General features: G+C 34.7%; 1 protein-coding gene across 1 annotated transcript; it reads left to right on the top strand.

Moving 5' to 3' along the window:
• On the top strand, positions 1-26,367 carry LOC133198843 (organic cation transporter protein-like). The gene is made up of 9 exons (XM_061334806.1): positions 1-198; positions 292-522; positions 7,134-7,336; positions 7,971-8,285; positions 17,653-17,787; positions 17,891-17,976; positions 18,449-18,566; positions 22,942-23,014; positions 26,124-26,367. Exons 1-9 carry the CDS (start codon positions 79-81, stop codon positions 26,313-26,315), a joined length of 1,473 nt encoding a protein of 490 aa, XP_061190790.1. The 5' UTR covers positions 1-78; the 3' UTR covers positions 26,316-26,367.
• Positions 26,368-27,411: the final 1,044 nt, after the last annotated feature.

Below are 27,411 nucleotides of genomic sequence, written 5' to 3'. Positions count from 1 at the left end.
CCTGAGTTCTTGTGCAAGATTTCCGGCGAAAACGTTTCGAGGTATTTCAATGAGACCCATCGGTCATATAACGTCACAATGCATTCGAGACAATGTGACGTTATCCTCGAAACAAACATATCCAGTAATCTTATACAGGAGACTATTCCATGTCAAGATGGACACGAATTTTTTGGACAGGAAACCACTGCATCAGAGGTAAAAAAAAAAAAGAGTAAAGATTTCATGGGAAATATAATGATATCAAGCAAATTGTCATTAAAACTGAAACATTTTTATAATTTATTTCAGTGGAATCTTGTGTGTGGAGCTGAAAGTCTAGGAGGTATGTCCACCACCATGGCGGTCATTGGTCAGATGATAGGAGCTGCATTGATTCCCGCCCTGGCAGATAAATATGGTCGCCTGTTGATCTCCTACACAAACTTTATCGCGTTGGCTTTGTGTTACATTATAGCTGCTGGTGTTCCTTGGTTTAGTGCCTTCGTCATCCTTAGATTACTAATTGGAGCTTTTTCTGAGGTTATTCTAAATACACTTTATTTATGCCTGTAACAGAAACTGCAAAATCAAAGTGAGTAGAACGTGGCAAAGATGAAGGTAACAAACAGTGATCGATCTCAACAAAACCATCAAAATTAAAATCTGAAAACAGGGTATAGAACAAAAGCCAAGGATTTTTTTTTTAGTTGCAATCAGGTGCCTAGGGGGACTAAGCATCCTCTGTTGGCAGGTCACACCCGCTGTGAGCCCTATGTATTGATCAGGTAGACGGAAAATTCCGTAGTCAAATTTAATATAAAAACAAAGACTTAACAATTTTTATAAAAGTCAGCAAAAATACGACGCAATATTAGGTTATTTTAGCTAACAATATTATTATAAAGAATTTACAAAATGCTGACTTCAAATGAAGTTGCTGAAATCCCTGTTACATCAACTAATCTGTCAATACCCTACCTCGGTTTAAAAATTGATCGTACTCATAACATGCTATTAAGTAACAAATAAGCTGATGATAGAAGGACTTACTACATAATTTAGGAAAGATGACGATGGAAAAGCTGAAGTCATCTTGTTTGTCATATAATTTAGTTGTTAATTGTCCCTTATTGTCTATAGTTAGTAAAACATCCAAATATGACACAGATGTGACAGACTCTGTGGTGTCTTTTATTTGTTGGAAGACCTGGACTCCGAAGACTACATAAATTTTCCAGCATCCTTTTCAAATCAACTTCAGATTCGTTGTGTTTAGAATCATAATGATGTCTAACAGTAATTTTGTTGAAAACAATCTTAAAAATAAGAACATTTCCGAGTTTCATTTTTTTTTTATTAGCTCACCTGAGCTGAAAGCTCAAGTGAGCTTTTCTGATCACCCGTTGTCCGTCGTCCGTCCGTCTGTCCGTCTGTCCGTCCGTCTGTAAACTTTTCATATTTTGGACTTCTTCTCAAGAACCACTGGGCCAATTTTAACCAAACTTGGTACAAAGCAACCTTGGGTGAAGGGGAGTTTAAATTGTTAAAATGAAGGGCCAAGTCCCCTTCAAAGGGGAGATAATCAAGAAAATACAAAAATTGGGCGGGGTCATTAAAAAATCTTCTTCTCAAGAACCACTGGGCCAGAAAAGCTGAAACTTATCTGGAAGCATCCTAAGGTAGTGTAGATTCTAAATTGTTCAAATCATGACCCCCGGGGGTAGGGCAGGGCCACAATAGGGAATCCAAGTTTTACATTGAAATATATAGGAAAAATCTTTAAAAATCTTCTTCTCAAGAACCACTGGACCTGAAAAGCTGAAACTTATGTGGAAGCATGCTGGGGTAGTGTAGATTCTAAATTGTTCAAATCATGACCCCCGGGGGTAGGGCGGGGCCACAATAGGGAATCCAAGTTTTACATTGAAATATATAGGAAAAATCTTTAAAAATCTTCTTCTCAAGAACCACTGGGCCAGAAAAGCTGAAACTTATGTGGAAGCATGCTGGGGTAGTGTAGATTCTAAATTGTTCAAATCATGACCCCGGGGGGTAGGGCGGGGCCACAATAGGGAATCCAAGTTTAACATTGAAATATATAGGAAAAATCTTTAAAAATCTTCTTCTCAAGAACCACTGGACCTGAAAAGCTGAAACTTATGTGGAAGCATGCTGGGGTAGTGTAGATTCTAAATTGTTCAAATCATGACCCCCGGGGGTAGGGTGGGGCCACAATAGGGAATCCAAGTTTTACATTGAAATATATAGGAAAAATCTTTAAAAATCTTCTTCTCAAGAACCACTGGGCCAGATAAGCTGAAACTTACTTGGAAGCATCCTGGGGTAGTGTAGATTCCAATTTTTCAAATCGTGACCCCTGGGGATAGGGCGGGGCCACAATAAGTACTACGGGGGGGGAGAAATCAGGTGAAAAACAGCAAGGCCAAAGTTACTCAGGTGAGCACTGTGGCCCATGGGCCTCTTGTTGAAGAAGCAGATGATCATATTTTCGTGAGGAATAGTTGTACAAAGAGTTAAAAAAAAGTCGTGTGTTCTGATGTGATTAATGTAGAAAAAAGATTTTAAATTTTCTAAAAGTTCTTTGGAGTTTTGAGAATCCACATCTGATTTACACCACTTCTAGAATATGCTGTTGAAGTGTGTGATTGGAGAAAAGATAGGGACTTTGTAGAGCATTTGCTGGATCCGGAAATGTATCTTTATTTTTAAGGATTTTTTTTCAAGATTAGGTAGGGTAGATTGAACTTGGTTGACTGGAATGTTAAACGAATTCAACATTGAAATGTGATTCTGAACAATTTCACCCTTATAAAGTGAATTGCGTGTATAAATCGTGACTTAAACAAACAAAGAGGTATTTTAGTGAATAATTACTACGGATATGAAATGAAACATGCTATAATGGACCCCTATGACGGTAGATATTGTCGTTTTGTACATATTGTCGTCGGCGACAATATGTACCTACCCTCACTGCACATATTGTCGTCCATAGGTACATATTGTCGCCGGCGACAATATGTACCGAGACGAGCCTTATTTTCCTCCTGCATTATGGAGGACAAAATGTACAGTCAAGCACCAGCACATATTGTAGTCGGCGACAATATGTACAGTCAAGGTCGGTATATATTGTCGTCGATATATTGTTTTGACGAATATTTACTTGAGAAAAGAAAGAATAATTGACAAACACACACACACACGGAGGGAGACAGACAGCATTACTCGCAATACTGTAGGGAGAAAACTTTTTGGTCAGAAAATTGTGTCCAGGATTGATGTACATTACTATGATTTGTCAAGATACCGTAATTCTTGAGATGTCTGATAAATCAGCTAATCTTTTTTTCTTGTAATATATACTTGGTATTTTTTTTGTTCAGTAGTGATGATTATTTGGAAATTATTCTTATATACGATCATGTGCAGATATAATGTTATAAATATATTTTATTGTTAATAATAATACAAGAATAACGCAAAAAATAACATTTTTAGATCACCTGAACTGGAAGTTCAAGTGAGCTTTACTGATCACATTTTGTCTGACCGTCCGTCTGCCTGTAAACTATTCATAATTTCAGCTTCTTTTCAAGAACTACTGGGTCAATTTCAACACATTTTTTGCAACAAACAAAAACAAAATCAATTTTGTTCAAGTCATGACTCCAGGGGTAATGTGGGGCTACAATGGGTGAAGTTTTACATAGGAATATATACAGAAAATCTTTAAAAATCTTCTCAAACACCAAAGAAAGATGTAGCACACCCCCCCCCCCCTCGCTTGGTGGTTTGATTTTTTATTTTTTTATTTTTTATTTTTTTTTTTTTTTTTGCTTTTTTAAATTCTGTTTTTTTTAACTTGTATATACTTAGTCCACAGGTAAAATTTCATAATTCAATAATTAACTTAATATATACAATAACACTGATGGACGACAATATGCGCAGTGAGGGAAGGTACACATTGTCGCCGGCGACAATATGAACAGGACGACAAAATGTACCGTCACAATCACGCTGCAAGAAATAACATACGAGACACGTCAGTGTGATTCTCACACCAATTACATTCACAAAAGTACCGAAAAACAGCAAAAGACAGCTTTAAACAACAATATCTGTTGGGCGACAATATGTACAGTGAGGGTGAGGCACATAATGTCGCCAGCGACAATATGTACATATGTAACTTTTCAGTCGGCGACAATATGTACAGATGGACGTCAATATGTGCAGTGAGGGTAGGTACATTTTGTCGCCGACGACAATATGTACAAAACGACAATATGTACCGTCACAACCCCTCTATTTACAGAATTTAAGGCAATTTTGATAAGTAAAGGAACGGGCACTACTAGAAAAAAAATAAAAATAAGAAGATAATATATGGTTATTTAAAAATATTACGCCACTTAACTAATGCTTTGAATACTTACTTTACTTAGTCCTCTTCGTGCTGGTCAGCACATAAGGCCGTCACCAAAGACTTCCATGTTGGTCTATCTTGTGTCCATCTCTGGACCTGTCCCCATGTCCAGTTGTTTTCTTTTATTTCCTTCACCACTGATCTTCTCCAGGTCTCTTTTGGTCTTCCTCTCTTTCTCTTACCGATTGATGTCCATCTCAATGCAACCCTTGGGATGGAAGTTGGGTGCATTCGACATATGTGTCCTATCCACAGCCATTTTCTTTTCTTCATAACTTGGGATTGAGTTGGTGTTAGTCCTTATATACAGCTCTTCATTTGAGAAGGTTTTTGGCCAGAAAATACTTAATATTCTGCAATGGCAACAGGTCTGAAAGGTATCTAGCTTGTTTGAAATGGCTTTCGTAACTTTCCATGATTCAGCAGCATACAGGAGCATCCCAAGCACATTACTCTTGAAAATCATAATTTTGGTAATAATGCTGATCTTTGTTGACCTCCAGATGCTTTGCAGTGCAACATACGCTCCTGTGGCTTTTGAAATCCGAGCTAGTACATCTACTTCTGAGTTCCCATCTGTGGTGATCTTGCCTCCTAGATAGACAAAGTCTGTGACCTCTTCTATTTTTATATTATTTAAGGTGATGGGTTCATCTAATTTAGTGTTGACCTTCATGATCTTAGTCTTGGTGTTGTTAATTTTCAGACCAATCTTTCCTGCTGTTTTTGCTAGCTGGTTGGTTTTTTCTTGCATATCACGATGTCGGTGAGCTAGCAATGCTATATCATCTGCAAAATCTAGGTCTTCAAGCATTTCTGACATTGCCCAACTGATTCCCGTTCGCTTATTCTTGGTGGTTTCTCGTATGATCCAGTCAATGCAGAATGTGAAGAGAATACGGGAGAGCAGACATCCTTGTTTTACTCCAGTCTTCAATTTAAACTCCTCTGATAGGTTTGATCAACAGATAACTCTGGCATTTATGTCTGTATATAGCATCTTAGTGATGGAGATGATTTTATCTGGGATCCAATAATGACTGAGAATTTTTTCTAAGGCAAGGCAATTTACACCGTCAAAAGCTTTTGTAAAGTCAAAGAAGTTGATGTAAAGTGGAGAGTTCCATTCATTGCTCTGTTACAATATTTGTCTGAGAGTGAATATCTGGACGGCACGTGACCTTCCCTTTCTAAAACCTGCTTGTTCTCTCCGCAGTAGGGGATCTGCTTTGAATGCTTTGAATACAGACACATAATTTCCACAAATGTTGCACAAATTACTCTGAATTATATTCTTTGATTTAATTTCTCCCATCTAAGGTCGCCGTCGCGGTAGCTGAGTCGGTAGAGCGCTCTCTCCGTGATCGGAAGGCCGTGAGTTCCAATCTTGGCCGCGACTGACCTGAATCGATAAAAAGTGGTTAGCAACTGTTTCTTCGCAAAGCGCTTGGCACTGTGAAGTGAAAGTTGTGGGTCCTTCGGATGAGATCTTAAAAACCTAAGCCCCGTGTCACGACAGGCGTTGGAACGATAAAGATCCCTCAATGCTCAATGGCCCTGAGTGCCGAGTAAAGGTCAAAATTTGAAGCCCTTCACCGGTTTATGGTGACGCCTCTACATGAGTGAAAAATTCTAGAATGGGACGTAAAACTACATACAATCAATCCATCTTAGGTTAGTGAGTGACAAAGATCAAATGGAAAATTACAAATATTGGCCATTCTCACAAATCAATTGAAAAAATACCAATTATGAATAGAGACAACCTGGTCCTCTGAAAATAGAAAGGGGATCAAATGCCTTGGAGGTGTAAGCATTCTCTGTCGACAGGTCAGACCCGCCCTGTGCTCCTTATGATCAGGTCAACGGAAAAATCGAAAGTAAATTCAGTGCCAAATTAATTGATAAACAATTTATGTGAAGAATGTTTTACAATATTCGACTCAACGACAGTTATATTTGCAGACAAGGTCATCGTATCGACCATTGAATTTGCAATATATTGACTTTGAACGAGATTGTTGACATTCTTGTATCATCAGCTTATATGTCAATAGCTGTCTCATTTTCCTGCGTATCGAACAAACTGGAGACAAATTCCGTATGCAAGTAATGCTGCTCTGTTGTTACGGAATAGGGGAAGCTGACAATAGAAAAGTTAAATTCACCAAGGTAACTATATAGTTAAGTTTTCAGTTACCCATCAATGTTTTTTTTTCGAGTGAAACAAACAAACATAAACAAGTTAGGTCATTAATAAATTAAACTCTGCACTGTTTTAATGTTAAATTTTGATCTTAAATAAAACAACAGTATAGTAAAAAAAAACTTCTCTCATCGAATGATCTTGCAAAACCTCAGGCTTCCTCTCTTCCTAAAGAACATTCTTCTCAAATCTTGAAAACTTTAATTTAGATGTCTTCTTATTTTACAAGAAAACTTAACTAAAGTTTGGAAAGGCCAAAATTATTAATTCATTTATAAATAAACTTTCAGTTAGAAAAAAAATCCTCATCTGCACCTAATCCACCCATTCTCATCTAAAGATACCTTTAGTAAAAGGTTTATTGAAATCCGTTTAAACTTTTTGAGGCGTCTTCCAACAGTAAACAGACAGATAAAAATCTATATTGTTGTCGGAAGTAAATGTATTACTAGTAGTAATTTAATCTTTCTATTCTTCTTACTTTCGCTTTAGGGAGCTTTAATGACGATGGCAACACTGGCTTTAGAGATGTTCCCTGCTGAGTCACGTGGTTTTCTCCTCTTTGTGGCTAGTATTGCCTTTACTTTCTCTATCACATCAATATCTCTCGTAGCCTACCTCCTCAGAAACCTATCCTGGAGGTACACCATGCTGGCAGCCGGTATAATTGGCGGTCACAGCTTTGCTACACGGTGGTATGTACCTTTATTTCAATATCAATATGATATATATATTTACGGGTACCTTATCAAATTAGATGTTCATGAACTTTTTTTTTCTTTAATTGCATTATAATAATTTGATTTAGCTATGTGATGTTGTTGGAAAGATGTAAGCAGATATTGCATAACTTTAAAAAAAAATCGACATTTCCTTCTCTTGTAGCAGGTTTATTTAAATTTCTTAACGTTTCTCTGTATGATTATATTTACTTTCATTACGGTCGCCCGCGTGGCGCAGTTGTTAGAGCGTCTGCTCTAGAGTCGCGGAATAAGGAGTTGATCCTTACGTCGCGGGATCGAATCCCACTGTGGGACGTGGAGACCGGTCGTTCGGATGAGGTCCCGTGTCGCAGTAGGTGCTGGCGCGAAAAAGATCCCTCACTGCTCAATGGCCGTAAGTGCCGAGTATAGGACAAAATTTGCAGCTCTCCACCGGCAAGTGATGGCGTCTCCATATGAGTGAAAATTCTCGAGAGGGACGTTAAACAACATACAAACAAACTTTTTTTACGTCAGGAATGATTTTAAAATATTTTCCTACAGCTTTCAAAGATTTTTACTTCGTCTTTCAAATTATATCATTTATTGAATTAAAATTATGTTTTAGGATACTACAAGAATCTCCTCGTTGGCTTATCGTGAATGGCAGATATGAGGAGGCAAAGCAGTGGATAAAACGAGCTTCCAGATGGAACAAGATGGATCCTTCCAGAATTCTGGCAAAGTTTGACTCTGAATTACAGAGCAGGGAACAGACGATGCTAGTGGATGAAAACACTGAGCTTACTAAACCAGAGGTTAATGGTGAACACACCGGAACTGTGAGGTTTCATTCGTATAAGATGGAAGAGAAGTTGTCTGTGTTGGATATTTTCAGGAATAAACATATGCTACTGACTTCTTTGATTCTCTGGGTAGTATGGTAATAATCAATTTTCAACATTATTGATTATCTGCAATTCACGTTTTTTTATTTATTTGCATATTTATTTAAAATATATATAAATATATATATATTGATTTATTTATTTATTGAGGTCTTTCGTTTTCTACGGAATACCTTGTCTCAAGTTGCTTTTTCGCTTTTACTTTTTTTCCTACCGTTTTGTGCAAGCGGTTTCTTAAAATAAGGCGGAATGGATTTACAATAATTTATCAGGATTTACGCAACATCTCTTGAACCTTATGCATTTTTGTGTGTATGTGTGTTTTGTTGACTTCACTACTAATCCTAAGATATCGCTGATTGTGTGACTTCTAATTTTCAAAATTTGTACCGTTTATGATTTACATTATGACCCCTGGGTCGAGGCCTCTTCTGGTGGACTGTTAATCCCCGAGGATCTCTACAGCCCAATAGCTATGTAATTCGGTACTAGCTTGAAAATGCGGGTATATATTTAATTGCTGTGGAACAATTCAAAAATTATTTCAGAAATTAAGGATTATCTCCCTCAAGCATAGCTCTGATCATTCGATGTATTTGGCTCCAGTCTTCGGCATCACTGAAGAGACATTATTTGTCAAAATGTGCATCTGGTGCATCAAAATTTGTACCGTGTATGATCTATGACGTATTATCAATAAACACTTGCTACTTTCATTCATATGTCGACTCCATATATCCCAGTGAGTTGAAATAAAAGATACAACAGATTCTAACACATCTGTTTCAAATCTAGATATTTTACTTGAAAAAAGACGTTAATGGTAACCTAACAACAAAGCTTTATGATAACCATGATGACTTCAACTTTTCAATCGTCAATTTCCCTTACTTATGTAGAAATATATCCTTATAACCTGCATATGGTGTTTACAGAACCGACCAGACACAACCTAACAGAAAGCGAACCCAGAGCCCACCCCGGGTTTGCTCTCTGGGTTTGCTTCGGGTTCGCTTGAGGTCCGCCAGTGCTGACCCCGGGCGAACCCGGAGCGCACCCGTAGCGAACACGCAGCGAACCCAGAGCGAACGCTGAAAGCGAACCCCAAATTCAGTAGCGGTCCCAGAAATCGAACGCGCGTTCTGTGTTGCGTAACAGAGCTGTCAATCAGGATTAGCGATTAACAATCAACATGCCGAACAGGTCTGTCAATCAGGATAAGTGATAAAATGCGTTGACCATCAGCGCATCGACCAGTCAACATGCCAGTTTGTAAACTAAACATTGTACAAGCAAAGCGTGTGAATGTACAGTGTAAAAATATTATTAATATGATTTTTAAACATTATTTTACATTTATATATTTTAATTCTCCAGACAACATGCAATATTTACACATTATTATTATTAATTATTTTCATTATTTTTTATTTTTAAAATCTATTAATACATTATATATTTTTATTATCCATGTAGCATGTTATATGTATAGTTAAATATTTATTTTCTTTATGTTTTTAAAATCCATTAATATATAAATATACATTGCGTAAATTTATCAGACAATAAGTTCTTTAATTCATCATAGAAAAAAAGAAGATAATAATGGTTATAACAATTGTTACTAAAAAAAAAAGAATTAAAAAAAACTGGTCTTCGATAAATTATAGAATTTTATTACCTCAAGATACAGTATAAGAACACGAACGTGCTTCAATTTAATTATTTTTTATTATTTCAATTTACATGCACGTTTTAATTTATCCAGACCAATATTGAAATTATCGATCTTAATAATTGACCATGAAAAAAATTAAATGTACATTGTACAGTATAAATGTGCATTATGTCAATACGTAAATTGGAGAAAAAAAATCTCATTTTTTTAACTACTATGATATATTTTTTTTAATTAATATTTTACCAAAATTTAATAAATAGCTTGATTAAAATACATGTATGTAGGGAAAGATTATTTTGTCAATTTTGATTATCCTACATGTAGACCTTACATTGTATCCTTTTGAATTTTTGTAACTACTTGCAAGTCAGTCAAATAAAAAAAAAACAATGCAAAAATGATTTTCACTTTCCTTCGCGTCGATATATATAATTATACAGGTTTACATGTTCACGAACCTCTTGCATGTTATTGTACTACATGTAATTTTCGAAATACTTTATATGGATATTAAAAAATACTACACGGGTACGTTTTGTACTTGTGCTGGAATAGTACACGTAATTCCAACATTAGTAAATTGAACTTGCAAAATACCTTAATACGAAAACGTACATATATTTCTTCATTACATAGGTACCTGTATTTGAACTTTGTAATTGTCATAATGATTTAATTTTAACACTTTAATAATTATATAGTTTCAAAGTGAAGCCAAGGTCATCACCTGTCAGTAATCATCCACCTGTTTCGAAGATATTGAGGGTGCTAAAAGCAATTGCGGTGGGTTTTTTAATTAACACTTGCTAGCTGGATGTATACTGTCTCCATGGTCACGGTATACCTGAGTATACACTCCCCCTACATTCGATGCCCCTTAAGTTACATGTATTTCGTCTGGGCACGTTATCAATGAGAAATTCAATTCTTCTTCTTCTTCTTCTTATTATTATTATTATTTTTATTTTTGATTTTTGAATTTCGAAACGTCATAGTTCTTTCGTACGTTGCATGAAGAGTACATGTTCATGTAATTTGCTGCCACCTGAATGCTAAAAATCAGTAAAATAGCTTTACGAAAGAGAGAGAGAGAGAGAGAGAGAGAGAGAGAGAGAGAGAGAGAGAGAGAGAGAACACTGTATATTATTTGAAATAAAAATCGCTACAACGGGCCCATAGAAAACAATTCGGGTACGGAGAGGGGTGGGGGACTCATCGAAATAAAACAATAATAATAAAACTAGACGAGCTTGTTGCAAAGCAACAAATAAGTCTTCCGTCTAAATTTCAAGGAGATGGGATCGAGATCGAGAGACATCTACGGTCATATGAGCAAGAATGAGCCATTTACCATTACTTCCGGTTTGACCGGAAGTGACGTCATTTTGACGACTTTTAATGATATCCTTAGCTGCTTTTTGTCATTTTGAACAACTTTGCTTCCATGATGCTTTACAAATTCTCAATACTTTTTGAGATATCTGGAAAACACTTTTGGCCCCTCTAGCTCCCTAATTTTAGGGACCAGCCCCTTATTGTTGATATTCTTTGAAAGATCGTAACATTCTACACAACTTTTGTTCTATATGTTTTAACAAAATATTTACAGGTAAAAAGATATTGTAGAAAAGGTGTAAGAAATTTTGAAGTTTTCAATAATACTATTTTCGAGCAATAGCCAGCGTCGGCGCTTCGTACTTCCGGTGGTTATGATATACACAATTCAATTCTCCATAGTTTGCTCTATCATCACTGAAAATCTCATACGTCTATGTTTAGTTGTTTTTTTTTGTTTTTTTGAGAACATTGCCGGACAAAGTGACCCTCTAAAAATCGCAAAATCGCAGAAATCTCCGAACCGGAAGTGACGTCATCAAAATAAAAAAAATATATGTCTAGATTTTTTGATGTTCTATCAGACCTGAAAGTTTCATGAAAATCCATCGAGCCGTTTCCGAAACTCGCGTGCACAAAATCAAAAAAAAAATAATAATAATAAAAATAGTGGAAAAGAAACCTAAGAATAACAAGAAGGTCTTCCGCTGAAGACGGAAGACCTTAAAAACATCGGGCGTTATTATCTTAATTTCTCTAATTATGCGAGTTTACAGTTATTGAATTCTTGTTTTGTTTGTTTTCTTTCTTGTTTTTATTTATTTTTAAACGTTTAGAATTTTGTTTGATAACATACCGCTCCAGTATGTACATGTACATGTATGTAGTGGGGCGGGGGTGGAGGAGGGGGGGGGGGTTCATGAAGCAGTAAGTAACACAAACTACTCAAATGATCATTTACATGTATTTGAAAACAACTTAAAAAAAATATATTCTTCTCAGTGGACCAGTTATTAGTTTTTGTTTGTTTGTTTTGGTTTTTTGATTGTTATTGTTGTTTTTTTTTTTATGTCTTCCGTTAAACTTGCCTTATAAAACAATGATTTATAGCATGGAAGTAAATTATAAATGATCTTTAAAACGAAACTCAAGTTACACTGTATGAGAATTTTTAGTGATTATCACGACCTACATATACATGTAATGGACGACAACCTAGCTTAAATATATAAACTGCTTAATATGAAAACTTAGCATTTTACGTGTACAGTATGTCTCAGCTATTTCATAGATAAGATCATAATTCAGTTGTGGGTCTTTCAAACATTTAAATTACGATTTAGCAATTGCAATTACAGTTGGAAGATCCAACTTATTTTAAAACACATGAATGATATAAACAAATGAATTTGAAAGCTTTTTTTAAATAAGATAATCTTATCAATTTCACTCCATCCGATACATCGAAAATAAATTTAACAGCTTTTCTTCTTTTTCTTTCGAGATATACTTAGCTTGTAAGGTAAGAAAAATAAAAGTGATAATTCTACGTCGAATGTGAAATTCTTGAAAATTTATCAACGTTCTCCATATTGTCACTTACATGTACATGTTTCGATCGCCATAAAAATAGTAATGATCGATTTCACAACTGTATTTGGAATATACAAGGGGCGGGGCTTACTGGCGGCAAGATTAAAGCGGGGTCCCCTTTACGCATGAGTGCGTAAAGCGAACCCAGAAAGCGAACGCCGCGTTCGCTCTAGCGGACCCAGAGCTGACCCAGAGCGAACGCAGAGCGAACCCGAAGCGCACCCAGAGCGGTCCCAAATTTTCTAAAAGCGGACCCGCAGCGGAGCCCGAGCGAACCCAGGAAGCGAACCCGGGGTGCGCTTTGGGTTCGCTCTGATGTTAGGTTGTGTTCGGTCGGTACTGTCTCTGAGTTGATTCGATACGCAAGAGCATGCTCTATGTGTGAACAATTTCTAAAACGATGCAAGGTATTGACAAACAAGTTCATGAAACAAGGAATTATCTTCTTTTTGAACGTTTTACCGTACAATTACCTTGTCAGCACATAGAACCTATCATTATGTCAAATGCTAACTGATGTTTTTCATACTAATTGTTAGGCCATTATTTATACAATGAATTTCTCGACGGTTTTTCCGTTTTTTCCCGATCATGACAAGGAGCACACAGTGGGTGTGACAGGTCGACAGGGGATGTTCAGGAGATTAAAGATGCACAGTTAATGTCGACTTGTAGCAAGGGTGTCTTAAGTCAGTCACATCGAAAGGTTACGCTGAACATGTGTGGTAGAAAATGAATTGCAACAAGCTAAGTACAAGGGTTGTCCCAAAATTCCGAAGACAAGCGTCCTTTTGTAGTATCCCAGTGTCATAAACTAATGAAACCTTGAAAATAAATAAATCTATCAAGAACTAATATTTGTAGTGAAAACATTGAGTAATTACACAGATTTATCCAATTTAAATGAAATAATTCAATGTCTGATGTAAAGAGACGGCGCAGTCCCAAAATTTGCTATTAGAAAATTGGTAAATGATATTTTAAATCACGCAAAAAAGTAATTTCTAGTCAAATTTTCTTGGTATAAAAAAATAGTATCTCAAATGAAATAGATAACTACCTTTATTCCAATTGTTTTGCATATGCCTTCATTAATAAAGATTTTATAACGTTTATTTGCACCAGTTTGCCACTTGACTAGTTAAAGAAAATGACGCCGCATTGACACAGGCGGCGTACTGGAATATAATAAAATGTAGTTCGGAACTTTAATTCACCCCAACAGAGACGCATTCGAAGACAGAATGTCTGGAACACATAGATATATTCAAGTTCGTAGTGTTGGAATAACATAAGCAGTTTTCCGAGCTATAAGCTAGGAAGGAGATCAGCCGAAAGAAATAGACGAAGAAATCGTCGTCACAGCCACACAGTGCAACTGCATTCGGAAAGACGGACAAAAAATCCCTCAGAAATACAGGAGATTTTTTTTAATTATTAATGGATGCATGTATTTTTTTTAACATTTTAATGCTTATCATAACAATTATGATATTTTATATTTATAACTTAAATCTGTATGATAAAGAAAATACATTTCTGATAATTAGTGCATTTCCTCACAATAATCCGTACCAGTGACGTTCACGTATTTTTTGACGTCGGAGATTGCGCTGGGTGGTAGGACATGCTAACACTTAAATTCTAATTTCTCGTACGTTTTTCAAGTAATCATGTTAAAACTTCGTAATTTATCAGCTAAAAACACACTTTATACACTAACAAAATTATATAAAAATACGTTGATTTCGGCAATAGATATGAGCTCAGTCTACGGAATTTTGGGACAACCCTCGTATTCTGGCAAAAATAAATGATGATCTTTCCCTATGTACAGATGCATTTACAATATTATATGCATTGAAATCAGCTGCTTGTGGCTTTGTAAGGTCATGTAAACAAGACGAACTTAGGACCTTACTTAACTCCAGGTAATTTCATCAAGATAAGTTTATGAGGTAGAGACAACGGACATTGAGAAACAATGACGTTGTCGGAAGTCAAGAAATTAAACGGCGACAGCGCCGGTTGATCATATAATGTCTTCTTTGTTTTAAAATAATTTTGCAAATTATCAACGTATCAAGCTAAATTTCTAAACTTTTGTTGATTTAGGTTCCTTATAAATTTTGTAGGCACAGGCAACATAGCATTAATTTGATCGCAACGTCCACGAAACTTTTGATAACCCCTCGTATATATGATCATATGCTGCGTTAAAGAGGGTTAAAATTTTAAGTTTTGTCATTTTGTATCTCAAACAGAAAAAATATTTTTGAATGAAAGAATTACGAATAATGTTCAGAATATTATGCAACCTTTCGTTTTTAGTGCTAAAACGTTCCTATTGAGAACTTGAACGGCTGGCACCATTTTCTTTCTTTCTTTCTTTCCTTTTTTTCCTTTTTTTGTTGAACGTACATCTGACATAATACTTAAATCTAATAAAGAATATTTAAAATTATAAGATATTTCTTTTGATATGAGTTCTTTGCCTTTCAATTTATTGACCCAGCTGGACTGAAAGTCTTTAATCTATAGTTCTATAACGTTCAATACTTTGTTAAAAATTACTTGAGCAAGCATATTTATCAGCACATTCTGCAACGACAGGTTATGGTTTTACAATCATATGTTCAGTAATAGGAGGGTCTTCAGGGACAAGAAAGTTAAATTTCTAATATTTTTTTATCAACTCGTAACCCATTTCAATACTTACTTTGAACAACATATGTTTAGGATAATGTTATAAAAGGACAAAAATGAAATTAAAGGAAGGAAATTCTTTGTATCAATATTATTTTCAAATAACTTTGTTAAAACCCATCTCATTTGATCAAAAATATTAATTGGACGGAAAACCTATAAGTTCCTCGCAACGAGATCTTATCTGATTATAATTAGAATATTTGAAGTTTCCATCTCATAGAAAAACTTCCTCTTATACTGTAAGTTCTTTTCTCTTATTCAGTATTTATTTGTCTATCATTTTAATCATCATAATCTTCTTTATTATTTTTACGTAAGTCTTCAGTCTCAAAGAAAGACTTCTTTTTACTGTGTTTTGTCTTTTCCCTCTTTTATTAAGGTCTCCTCATTCATTCGAAAGACTTTATAGCGATACTACTGTTTATTAATATTCAAATGATGTGTCCTTGACTGGTTTTAGATTTGTTGCTGTCACTTCTGCGCAGGTATGTTAAGGCAGTATCCAGATCATATTTCGGCGAATTTAGACTTTTTTCGTAAAATGTAACATTGATAAATCGGAAAAGTCATAGATAAAACATTTACTATTATTATCCATTGTATAGATGTCATTGAGTCTTAAGCTAAAAGAAGCACTCCACTACGACGTCATCACGTGACGTCTATAAATAGAAAAATTGCCTTAATGAAAAAGTGAAAAGTTCAACACTACCCAGAGCTAATTCATTTTTTTTCAGTGAAAATAATTATGTAAAAACATCACTGGGCCATGAAAAGTGCTGCTAGAATCCCACTCTCCCGACACAGAAAAAAATATTCCAAAGTTTCACATGAAACCTTACCAAATTTTTTACATTTTATACATACGATCAAGGAATTGTTATCAATTCATGTTAACCACACGATTCTAGCAGCGCTTTCCAAGTACTATAGAATACTTGCCTTTACAATATGGTTGCTTTCGATACAAACAAAAATTTTGTTTCAAAGTATGCGGCGTAGTGTTGAACTTTTGCATCTTTGTTGTTATAGAACGACAGAGGAAAGGCTGATCGGGATTTCAAAGCACTGCCTGTGTTCATTATAAGAAAACATGATAAGAATTTATCAGCGTACCTGATTCTTAATCTTTAATTCCATATGAATCACGCATAACATTCATGGTATATGCTTTAAACTCCCATTTCATCTATTTGTTTACATGAATTCTCGTCACGTTTAATTTCATTCGGCAAATATTTGATCAATAGCTATGACGTCATGGGTTTGGTATTTAACCCCCGTGCTAAATACTTAGCTATTTATACCACCCAAAAACGACAAGATTTAATTTATATTATGTTTTGAATGATTCCATTCATTTCTTTGACCTGAAATTAAACTTTAAATATAGATATTAAGAAATCATTATTTCTAAAGTTCACGTCATACAGCTTACTCTGACGTCATATTGTAAAGGCAAGTAGGATATCTCTGGGTGTAGCCTTAGCATACCCGCGTGTTGTCCACCGGAAGATTATAAAAACTAGAAATTTCTCATTTTTTCCCATTTTTAAATGTTCATAATAATGTATAATACTGTATTTCAAGTCATGCCATTTCCAAACCGAAATTTATCAAAAAGGGATATTTTTCATCGAAACTTTCAGAGATTTTTACCCTCAACGTAGCACTTCCGGTCATACCAGAAGTGAATAAAAATGAACCGGAAGTATTCGTAGGCCTACTTCGTTCTTCTTCCTTCTCTTATTAATTAAATTATCTCAATCAAGATCTTACCTCATCAGAAATCGAACGGAAGATCTCGTTGCCTGCAATGAAATGTCATCTAGTTATGATGATAATTATTATTGCTGTTGTTTGTTGTTTTTGTACCCTATGAGATGAACTTGATAAAAAGACAACATATTTTCTATTGCATATTTGGATTTTGGGCAAAATATTATTTGTCGTATGCTCTTTTTAAATGAGAAAATTGTATAATATAATAATATAATAATAAACTATCTCTGTTGATGAATAAAATAGAAAGAATCTAGATCTCTGTTGCAGTATATTTAAATTAAACGTGTATTTCTTGATAGGTTTGTAAACAGTATGACGTATTATGGACTGTTTCTTCTTTCCGGTACTATGAGTGGAAATTTGTACCTGAATTTCTTCTTAAACGGCATCGTAGAAATACCGGGTATATTTATCTATTGGTTCACCATCAACAGGTATCTTGTTTTATGACCAGCCATGTAAAATTGACAGAGGTAATAATATAAATGTTTTCCAAAACAATTTGCATTTTAAAAATGAAAACAAATCTGTCCTCAGATATGGAAGAAGGAAAACTGGTGCCTTGTTTCATGCTATAGCTGGTGTGAGTCTTATTTTGGCCGCAGTTCTTAACTTTGTTGGAGGTAAAATTTTCTTAACTTTACTGAAGGTAAAATTTCTTATCTTTGCTTGAGATATAATTTTTGACTACAGAAGAAACAAAATCTGCTTATAAGTAAGGTATATACACATTAAAGAAGATTAATTCATTCATATTAATCATTAACATCCAGTGTTATTTACATAAAGCTTTACAGTCAAATGCTGACTGATGTTTTCATACTAATTGCTAGGTCATTAATTATACACTGAACTGCCTACGGATTTTCAATTTTTTTCTGATCATGACAAGGAGCACACAGTGGTTGGAACCGGTCGGCAAGGGGATGCTCACTCCACCATTGCACCTGATCCCACCTCTAAATTTTGAGGTCCGTGTTTGCTCTGTTCCAAATTTGTACCGTTTAGTTGGACTTTCGAGATTGAATACTGTTTGTTATCTTCATCATTCATCTCTCTCTTTCTCTCTCAAATTTGTGTTTTCTTTATCATAAGATACACCAGTACTGAAACGGTTGGCCTCCGCCATGATTTTTATCGGAAAGTCTATGATAACAGGCTCCTTTTCGACGATCTTTGTATATACTCCAGAGATGTATCCTACCAATCTAAGGTATGGTATCTTTATATACACGCCAGAGATCTACCCTACCAATCTGAGGTACGGTATCTTTATATACCCTCCAGAGATTTATCCCACTAATCTAAGGTATGGTATCTTTATATATACTCCAGAGATCTACCCTACCAATCTAAGGTATGGTATCTTTATATACACTCCAGAGATCTAACCTATCAATCTAAGGTATGGTATCTTTATATACACTCCAGAGATCTAGCCTACCAATCTAAGATATGGTATCTATATATACAATCCAGAGATCTATCCTACCATTCTAAGGTATGGTATCTTTATATACAATCCAGAGATGTATCCTACCAATCTAAGGTATGGTATCTTTATATACAATCCAGAGATTTATCCTACCAATCTAAGGTATGGTATCTTTATATACAATCCAGAGATTTATCCTACCAATCTAAGGTATGCTATCTTTATATACACTCCAGAGATGTATCCTACCAGTCTAAGATATGCTATCTTTATATACACGCCAGAGCTTTATCCTACCAATCTAAGGTATGGTATCTTTATATACACGCCAGGGATTTATCCTACTAATCTAAGGTATGGTATCTTTATATACAATCCAGAGATTTATCCTACCAATCTAAGGTATGGTATCTTCATAAACACTCCAGAGATCTATCCTACCTATCTAAGGTATGGTATCTTTATATACACTCCAGAGATTTATCCTACCAATCTAAGGTATGGTATCTCTATACACAATCCAGAGATCTATCCTACCAATCTAAGGTATGGTATCTTTATATACAGACCAGAGATCTACCCTACCAATCTGAGGTACGGTATCTTTATATACCCTCCAGAGATTTATCCCACTAATCTAAGGTATGGTATCTTTATATATACTCCAGAGATCTAACCTACCAATCTAAGGTATGGTATCTTTATATACACTCCAGAGATCTAGCCTACCAATCTAAGATATGGTATCTATATATACAATCCAGAGATCTATCCTACCATTCTAAGGTATGGTATCTTTATATACAATCCAGAGATTTATCCTACCAATCTAAGGTATGGTATCTTTATATACAATCCAGAGATTTATCCTACCAATCTAAGGTATGCTATCTTTATATATAATCCAGAGATTTATCCTACCAATCTAAGGTATGCTATCTTTATATACACTCCAGAGATGTATCCTACCAGTCTAAGGTATGCTATCTTTATATACACGCCAGAGCTTTATCCTACCAATCTAAGGTATGGTATCTTTATATACACGCCAGAGATTTATCCTACCAATCTAAGGTTTGGTATCTTTATATACACGCCAGGGATTTATCCTACTAATCTAAGGTATGGTATCTTTATATACAATCCAGAGATTTATCCTACCAATCTAAGGTATGGTATCTTCATAAACACTCCAGAAATTTATCCTACCAATCTAAGGTATGGTATCTCTATACACAATCCAGAGATCTATCCTACCAATCTAAGGTATGGTATCTTTATATACAGACCAGAGATTTATCCTACCAATCTAAGGTATGGTATCTTTATGTACACTCCAGATATTTATCCTAATCTAAGGTATAAATATCAGACTACTTCTGTAAACATTTATTACTGATCATTTATTAAGTTTATCAACATATTATTGGCATATCTAAAAAGGAATGTGTTTTGTTATTATCACTAGAATGTTTATTAAAAAAAATATTTGAAAGATTGTCACAAGCAGGTAACAGCACTGTCTTTGTTTGTTAGGCTTATTATTACATTTGCCTTTAGAGGAACTTGGATTCAATTCTATCCAACATATCCAACATATACCTGTAGCTCCCTTTGAAAGGATGAAATTATTCAAAATCATGTATCAGTTTTAAATATTTTTAATATTCCCAACAACAAATTCAGTTCCATTAAATTTACCCTACCTATACTTGATTTCAAAATTTAATAAAAATCCATATAAACAAAGATACATAGCGAGTTGTAGTAAAAGTTCTAAGAAACCTTTTCCTTTACGCCTCAAAAAGATTTTAACAGCTTAGATTGAGAACATGCAGACCAACTGTACAGCGATATATTCGAGATTTATGTTAATTAGATGTGGATACTTAAAAACGCTTAGGAACTTAAAAAAAAAATGAGAGCACAACATTTTACCAAGGTCAATAGCGATAACGAGTATATCTTATCAACACTTTACACAACAATTCCTTATGATATATTAAAGTCAAGACTTTTTTTTTACATCATAGCCAACTCTTTCGTCAATAAAAAATGGAACAATAAATGTACATACCTAGTAATGGTCATATGCAAACTTATTTGTTAAAAAATTCTGATTCTACACACAAGTACTCTAAAGTTGATATTAAAAACGTTCTTCAGTTTTTTTTAATGGACAATATCTTTATAATCTTTGAAGACAAAGGCTTCAAAAAATCTGTTGGAATTCCCATCGGGACAAATTGTACCCATTATTAGCAGATCTGTTTTTCTATTTTTATGAATAAATTTTGTTTTCAAAAACTTTTACATAAAAATATGTGGCCTTCAATTCAACATTTAGATATATCGACAGCGATGTATCAATTAACAATATTCATTTTCATTCTTAAATTGTTTCAATATCTTCCACTGAACTCGAAGTAAAAGACACCAAAGAGTATGACAAATCTGTTTTATATTTCAAAATTTTTCTTGAAATGACATTGATTACGAACTAACGAATAAATTTTATGATAAACGTGATGACGTCAACTTTTCTATCGTCAACTTCCCTTTTTATGTAGCAGTATACCATTATCATCTGCAAATAAGGTTAATGTCCCCCAGTTGACTCGACGCGCTGATAAAATGTACGAACGATCAATTTCTAAAAGGAGCCAGGCAATTGACGCATAAGTTTATCATCTAATGATAATAATAATTTCGTTTTATGTCATTATTTTGCAAATTTTATGGTGGTACGAAGACCTTGTTTGCAAACACAATTGATCATAAACTCTATATGTTGACTGATGGTTTTCATAGAAATATTTAGTTCATTACGTTCACACTGAGTTGTCTTAAGATTTTACCGTTATTTCCTGATCGTGATAAATACAGCACGTAGGCGTGTGTGACAGGTCAACAGGGGATGCTTACTCCTCAAGAACACTTGCTCTCATCTCTTCAGAGGTCCGTGTTGGCTCTGCTACAAAATTGTATTGCTTTATTGGACTTTGATCATGATTACAGTTTGCTTTCTTCATATTTCATTATCTACGTGTACTACTGAGTGATTGTTTCACGACAAAATAATATTTTTATTTATGATGATATCCTAATCATTCATTATGCGGGTGTTTGTCGAAAATACAATCTAATAGTTAATACTATATTCAAGAAGGAAAAAAATTAAAATATAGAAGAAATTTAGAGATTTAGGGAATTCAATATTCATTAATATTCATTTCAGATATTTCGTGGTAGTATCATAGAAATACTCTTTCTTAAAGAGGCTGGGGGGTTGTGGCCATTTTTAGACTATATTGATCTCCTTTAGAAGAAGAGCTACATATGAAGATATAGAAAATGATCAAATTTTAAAACTAAAATTTTTGAAATTTTTCTTTGCCAAATGATAGTTGACAGCTTAAGATATCATATCTAAAAAATTAAGTTAAATCTGGTGGTTAATTTGTGGTTATTTTGTTGACCCCCCAGCCTCCTTAAATTTAAAAAAAGCCCGGGCCTCAAAGAGATCTGAATTTGAAGCAAATTATAAATAAAAGGACTATGCATACTAGTATTGTAGCGCTTATTTGAACATTGTTTTTGTTAATTTGATCGAGTAGTATTACAAAAAAAAGCAAAAGCAAGCATTAACATTACGAACATATAAAGCAATTCGATAGTTTCCGCATTAGTAGCTAACACTAATACTGTAAACTATTTTTTATTCGCGTACGAGAAATATATGCAAGTTTGGCAATCTACTTTATCTCGCGAATATTAATCGCCACGAACCATTTATTTTGCTTTGTATTTGTAGAGAATGTTTCCTCAGTCGCGAACAATAATCATAGCGGATTGTTTTCAAATTGACGAATTGCGAATAAAAGTTTATGCGAATAATAGTAATAATAGTTGGCTTACAGTAAATGGATTACTTAATGAATTAAATCTTTTATTTACAACTTGTTCTCCTTAAATTCTCCGTCCGTTGTTTACGCATATTGCAAGTAAATATGATGAAATACATATCTCCTTTTGCATTATTTGAAGTTAGGTCCCATGAGGATGTTAATATGTGTCCTTCAACTTTCACAATTTCCAATAGATTGACTACATCTCTCTCTCTCTCTCTCTTCATATACATTTCTCTTTATAGGGCACGCAGTATCGGAATGGGGTCTGCTGCAGGAAGAATAGGAGGAATGGTATCGTCATTTGCAGCTTTGTTTGTAAGTGTTTGTAACTATGTATACAGCTTTGTTTCTTAGTGTTTGTTTATAAAATAAACAGCTTTGTTTGTTAGTGTTTGTAATTATGTGTACAGCTTTGTAAGCATTTGAAATTGGGTATAAAGTTTTGTTTGTAGGTATTTGCAATAAGTTATAAAGTTTGTTTCTTAGTGTTTGTTTATAAAGTTAACAGCTTTGTTTGTTAGTATTTGTAATAGGGCATACAACTTTGCAATGGTTTGTTATAAGGTATACTGCTTTTTTGTAAGTTTTTAGGTCACCTGAGTTACTCAGGTGACCTATTGCTATCCGTTTTTGTCCGTCGGCGTCCGTCGTGCGATGTGCGTTAACATTTGAACATTTTTAGCTTCTTCTCTGAAACCGCTCGACCAATTTCAACCAAATTTGGCATATAGCATCTATGGGTAAAGGGGAACAACAATTATGAATTTCATGGTCCCTGCCCCCCTGGGGCCTGAGGGGTGGGGCTAAAACCACCAAAATTAATGCAATCTTTAAAAATCTTCTTCTTTACTCCTGGACATCAAGCAGTCAAACTGTTGGCATCATTGTAATAAGCATTGAGTCCTCTACCAAAATTGTAAAATTCATGGCCCCAGGGTCAGGGGTTCTGGTGCTAGGGCGGGGCTATATAGATCATATAGTGAAAGTATATTATTTCTTTGAAAATCTTCTTCTCTGCTCCTGGGTATTAAATAAACTAACTAAGTATATAGTTATGATGAGTAAGAGTGCCTCTTCCGAAATTGTGAAATTCATGGCCCCAGGGGCAGGGTTCTGGTGTTAGGGTGGGGCTCTATTGATTATAAAGTGAAAATGCATTAATTCTTCGAAAATCGTCTTCTCTACTCCTGGGTATTATTTAAACAAACTAAGTACATTGTTATGATAAGCAAGGATGCCTCTTCCAAAAGTATGAAATTCATGGCCCCGGGGACAGGAGTTCTGGTGCTAGGGCGGGGCTATATAGATCCTATAGTGAAGGTGAATTATTTCTTTGAACATCTTCTTCTCTGCCCCTGGGTATTGTTTAAACAGACTAAGTACATTGTTATGATACGCAAGGATGCCTCTTCCAAAATTGTGAATTTTATGACCCCAGGTTTAAGGGTTCTGGTGGGGTGGAGGGGTGGGGGTTCTATTGATTATAAAGTGAAAAAGCAAAATTTCTTTGAAAATATTCTTTTCTGCTTCTGGTTAAAAAAGCAAAGAAGCTAAGTGTATAGTTATGATGAGCAAGAATGCTTCTTTCAGAGTAGTGAATTTCATGACCCCTGGGTCAGATGTGCTGGTGTGAGGGTGGGGCTCTTGATAATATAGTGAAAATGCATTAATTCTATTAAATAATCCTGTTTGCTCCTTAGTGTTAAGCAGATAAACAAAGTGATTAGTTATGATGCAGGGATTTATCAGTACCTTCTCAGGGGCCGAAATTCGGCCCCATTCCCAATTGAAAATGAGTTCAGTTTTTCCCAATTTGGCAGTACTTTTTCCCAATTGGTGAACAAATGTTTTTATATTTAATTATCTTGGAAAAACACAAGGAAAATTGTCAGATTGTCTGTAATTTTCATCTATTTAAGTCATTTAGCAAAGCTACAGTCATAAAACATGTTTAAAAACACTGTAAAAACATCGCCAACTTTTAATCCGAATTTCCTCCGTTTTTCTGAAAATGGTGATATTGTGTAATTATATAGATTTATTAAGTTATTTCTGCATACTTATTTGATCTCTGAGTGAATGGTAAGGACTGTAGGCATTATTTCAAATAGGAAAATATATTTTCAATGCATTAATACATATCAAAAGAGGACTTTGAGAAAATATATACTTGCAGGAGGTTTATAATATTTTCCAAAAAGGATTCTGTAATGATCTAAATTGGAATCTCATACACACATGTACTACCCTAAGTTGTATAAACACTTTATACTCATTGAAGTCAATTTTACTTTTATTAGTCTGTTATTCATAATTGATCTTGTATGAAGTTGGATCATATATAATTGTCTGTTTGGTTGCCCAAATTAGAGTTCATGCTGAAATGTTAAATTAATTACACCTGAATACATGATTTAAGCAAAATTTTTAATTTTTCCCAATTTCATCAAAAAGCCGATAATTTTTTCCCAATTCCCCAAAAATGGCGTTTCCCAAAATAGGCTGATAAATCCCTGTGATGAGCAAAGTTATGGTTCCAGGGTCAGAAGCTCTGGTGTTGGGGGGGGGGGCTCTATTGATAATATAGTGAATCTGTAGTAAAAATGCATTATTCCTTAAAAAATCTACTCCGCACCTGGGCATATCTGAGGCAAATAGAGTAAAAAATTTTATAAGGAAGGGAATTTTTACCAGATTTTTGAACATCTGGACCATTTGGTCAAGTGTTCTGGTCCTGGCCAGGGCTCTATTAGTTTGTATTCTACTGAGAGGAGTTATTCCCCTTTGCCATTTAGTTTTGATAATTTATCACTGTAAATAATGTACTTGAAAGGTAAATAGAATAAGAGAATTATGCAAAAACTTTAATTGTATAATACAAAAAGTACTTTCATTGTTTTAATGATCAGATAGACTTGTAAGTAGTAGATAAATAAAAATGAGACAAAAATAATTTGTCTTATGAAATGTTCATCAAAGACCAAGAGAGGCCAATGTAAGAGATTTCAACAAGGGATTAAAATAGTACAGAAGCACTGATAATTTGTTAATATACTGTATGGTAATAGTGATAAATGGGGAACACATTAGAACCTAATTTATGAACTGTTAATGAATATTAAGACCAATTATTTTGTTGATCATGATCACCCTATTTTTTTTTTCTTTTGGGCAACAAAGTTTCACCTTTCAGTTTATTCTATACTCTATGCATCCTTTAATTTATTGTATCATACTCAGGTGACCGTTAAGGCCCTTGGGCCTCTTGTTGTAATTATGTATACAACATTGTTTGTCAGTGTTTTTTTAAGAGTTGTATGCAGCTTTGTTTGAAAGAATTTGTAGTTACATAAACACCTGTATTTTATATAAGGATATTATATTCCACGATTCTATAAATCTATTTACTTTGTTTTATCTATAGGGTACCTATGTACCATGGGGACCTGGTGTCGTATTCGGCTCTCTGTCACTCCTTGTAACGATTTTGTTCTTATGGTTACCCGAAACGACTGGGAAAGAACTCCCTAATACTCTCCAGGAAGCCATTAGTTTCCATGCCCCGAAAGACAAAAAGAAAAAGAAGACAGTAATTTCTTTAAATGAAAACACCTAATAGAGAACACATAATATATTTCATATTTAAAGTTGTTGCCCCCCCCCCCCCAAAAAAAAAAAATTAAATCAAATAAATAAAATGTCATTATAAAAATACTCTTAATCCTACATTTATTTTTAACAAACGCTTGCTATTGCATAGATGAGTACAATAAAGAGGAGGGAAACTCACTTGTTTGTAATCATCTAGAGAAGGGAAATACAGTAATGTACTTACATAATACAAAAGTGATACTATATGTCAGCATCTAATTTGTAAACAAAACTTGATTAGTTAAAAATAAACTGTTATGAATTGCTTCTCTAGAATCCTGACTACTAACAATAAAACTAAATGAAACTTTCTACCATTAACAAATATACAGACAAACAACAAACACATGTAAAATATACTGAAAACTAGCCTACAGAATGGGACAAACACAACATTTCACCCTTTTCTCGTACCACCGGTTTCAGACGAAACTTCTGAAATTCATCATATATGGGAATGTCCATGTTGACTAAAACTGTGGGAGTGACCTAGCGCCTCTTTCTCTACCATGAGTCTACCATAAGTCTCTGTCGTACTGACCAAACCAGTTTATATATTTTATTTATATACACACACTCAAAACTATGGAACTACATTAGGACCAGAACAACATACAAACAAAAACAAATCAAACATAATGTAGCTTAACAAAAGAAATATTACCGGTCATGGTAGCCTAGTGGTAGGGCGCTCGCTTCGTGATCAGGAGGCCCGGATTCGGTTCTCGTTCACCGCTCCTCGTCAAACCTAAGACGTAAACATATGTATTGACTGTTCCTTCGCAAAGCGCCCGGCACTAGAAGTGAGACGGTAGGCGTTGTCACGATAAAGAACCCTTACTGCCCAATGGCCCTGAGTGCAGAGTATAGGTCTAAATTTGAAGCCCTTCATCGGCATACGGTGACGTCTCTATATGAGTGAAAAGTTCTTGAATAGAACGTTAAACAATATGCAATCAATCAAAAGAAATATTCTGGTATACCATAAGTATATCTATAGCCATTCAGTTTGACTAAAACAGGTCATTTTCCACGAACCTTTTGGACAACCCTCGTATGCA

This window comes from Saccostrea echinata, unplaced genomic scaffold (genome assembly GCF_033153115.1).
Source record: "Saccostrea echinata isolate AGI-Se365-2 ecotype Australia unplaced genomic scaffold, CSIRO_AGI_Sech_v1 ptg000033l, whole genome shotgun sequence".
NCBI lineage: Eukaryota > Metazoa > Mollusca > Bivalvia > Ostreida > Ostreidae > Saccostrea > Saccostrea echinata.
Note: the sequence above shows the minus strand (reverse complement) of the source record. Positions and strands in the feature narration are given on the sequence as shown.

What these genes read in the sequence shown, in the direction of transcription:
- LOC133198843 (XM_061334806.1), top strand. Translation starts at nt 79, where the DNA reads ATGCATTCGAGACAATGTGACGTTATCCTCGAAACAAACATATCCAGT. An exon ending in AGGAAACCACTGCATCAGAG is followed by an intron (nt 199 to 291) that starts GTAAAAAAAAAA and finishes AATTTATTTCAG; the next exon opens with TGGAATCTTGTGTGTGGAGC. An exon ending in CGTCATTTGCAGCTTTGTTT is followed by an intron (nt 23,015 to 26,123) that starts GTAAGTGTTTGT and finishes TTTTATCTATAG; the next exon opens with GGTACCTATGTACCATGGGG.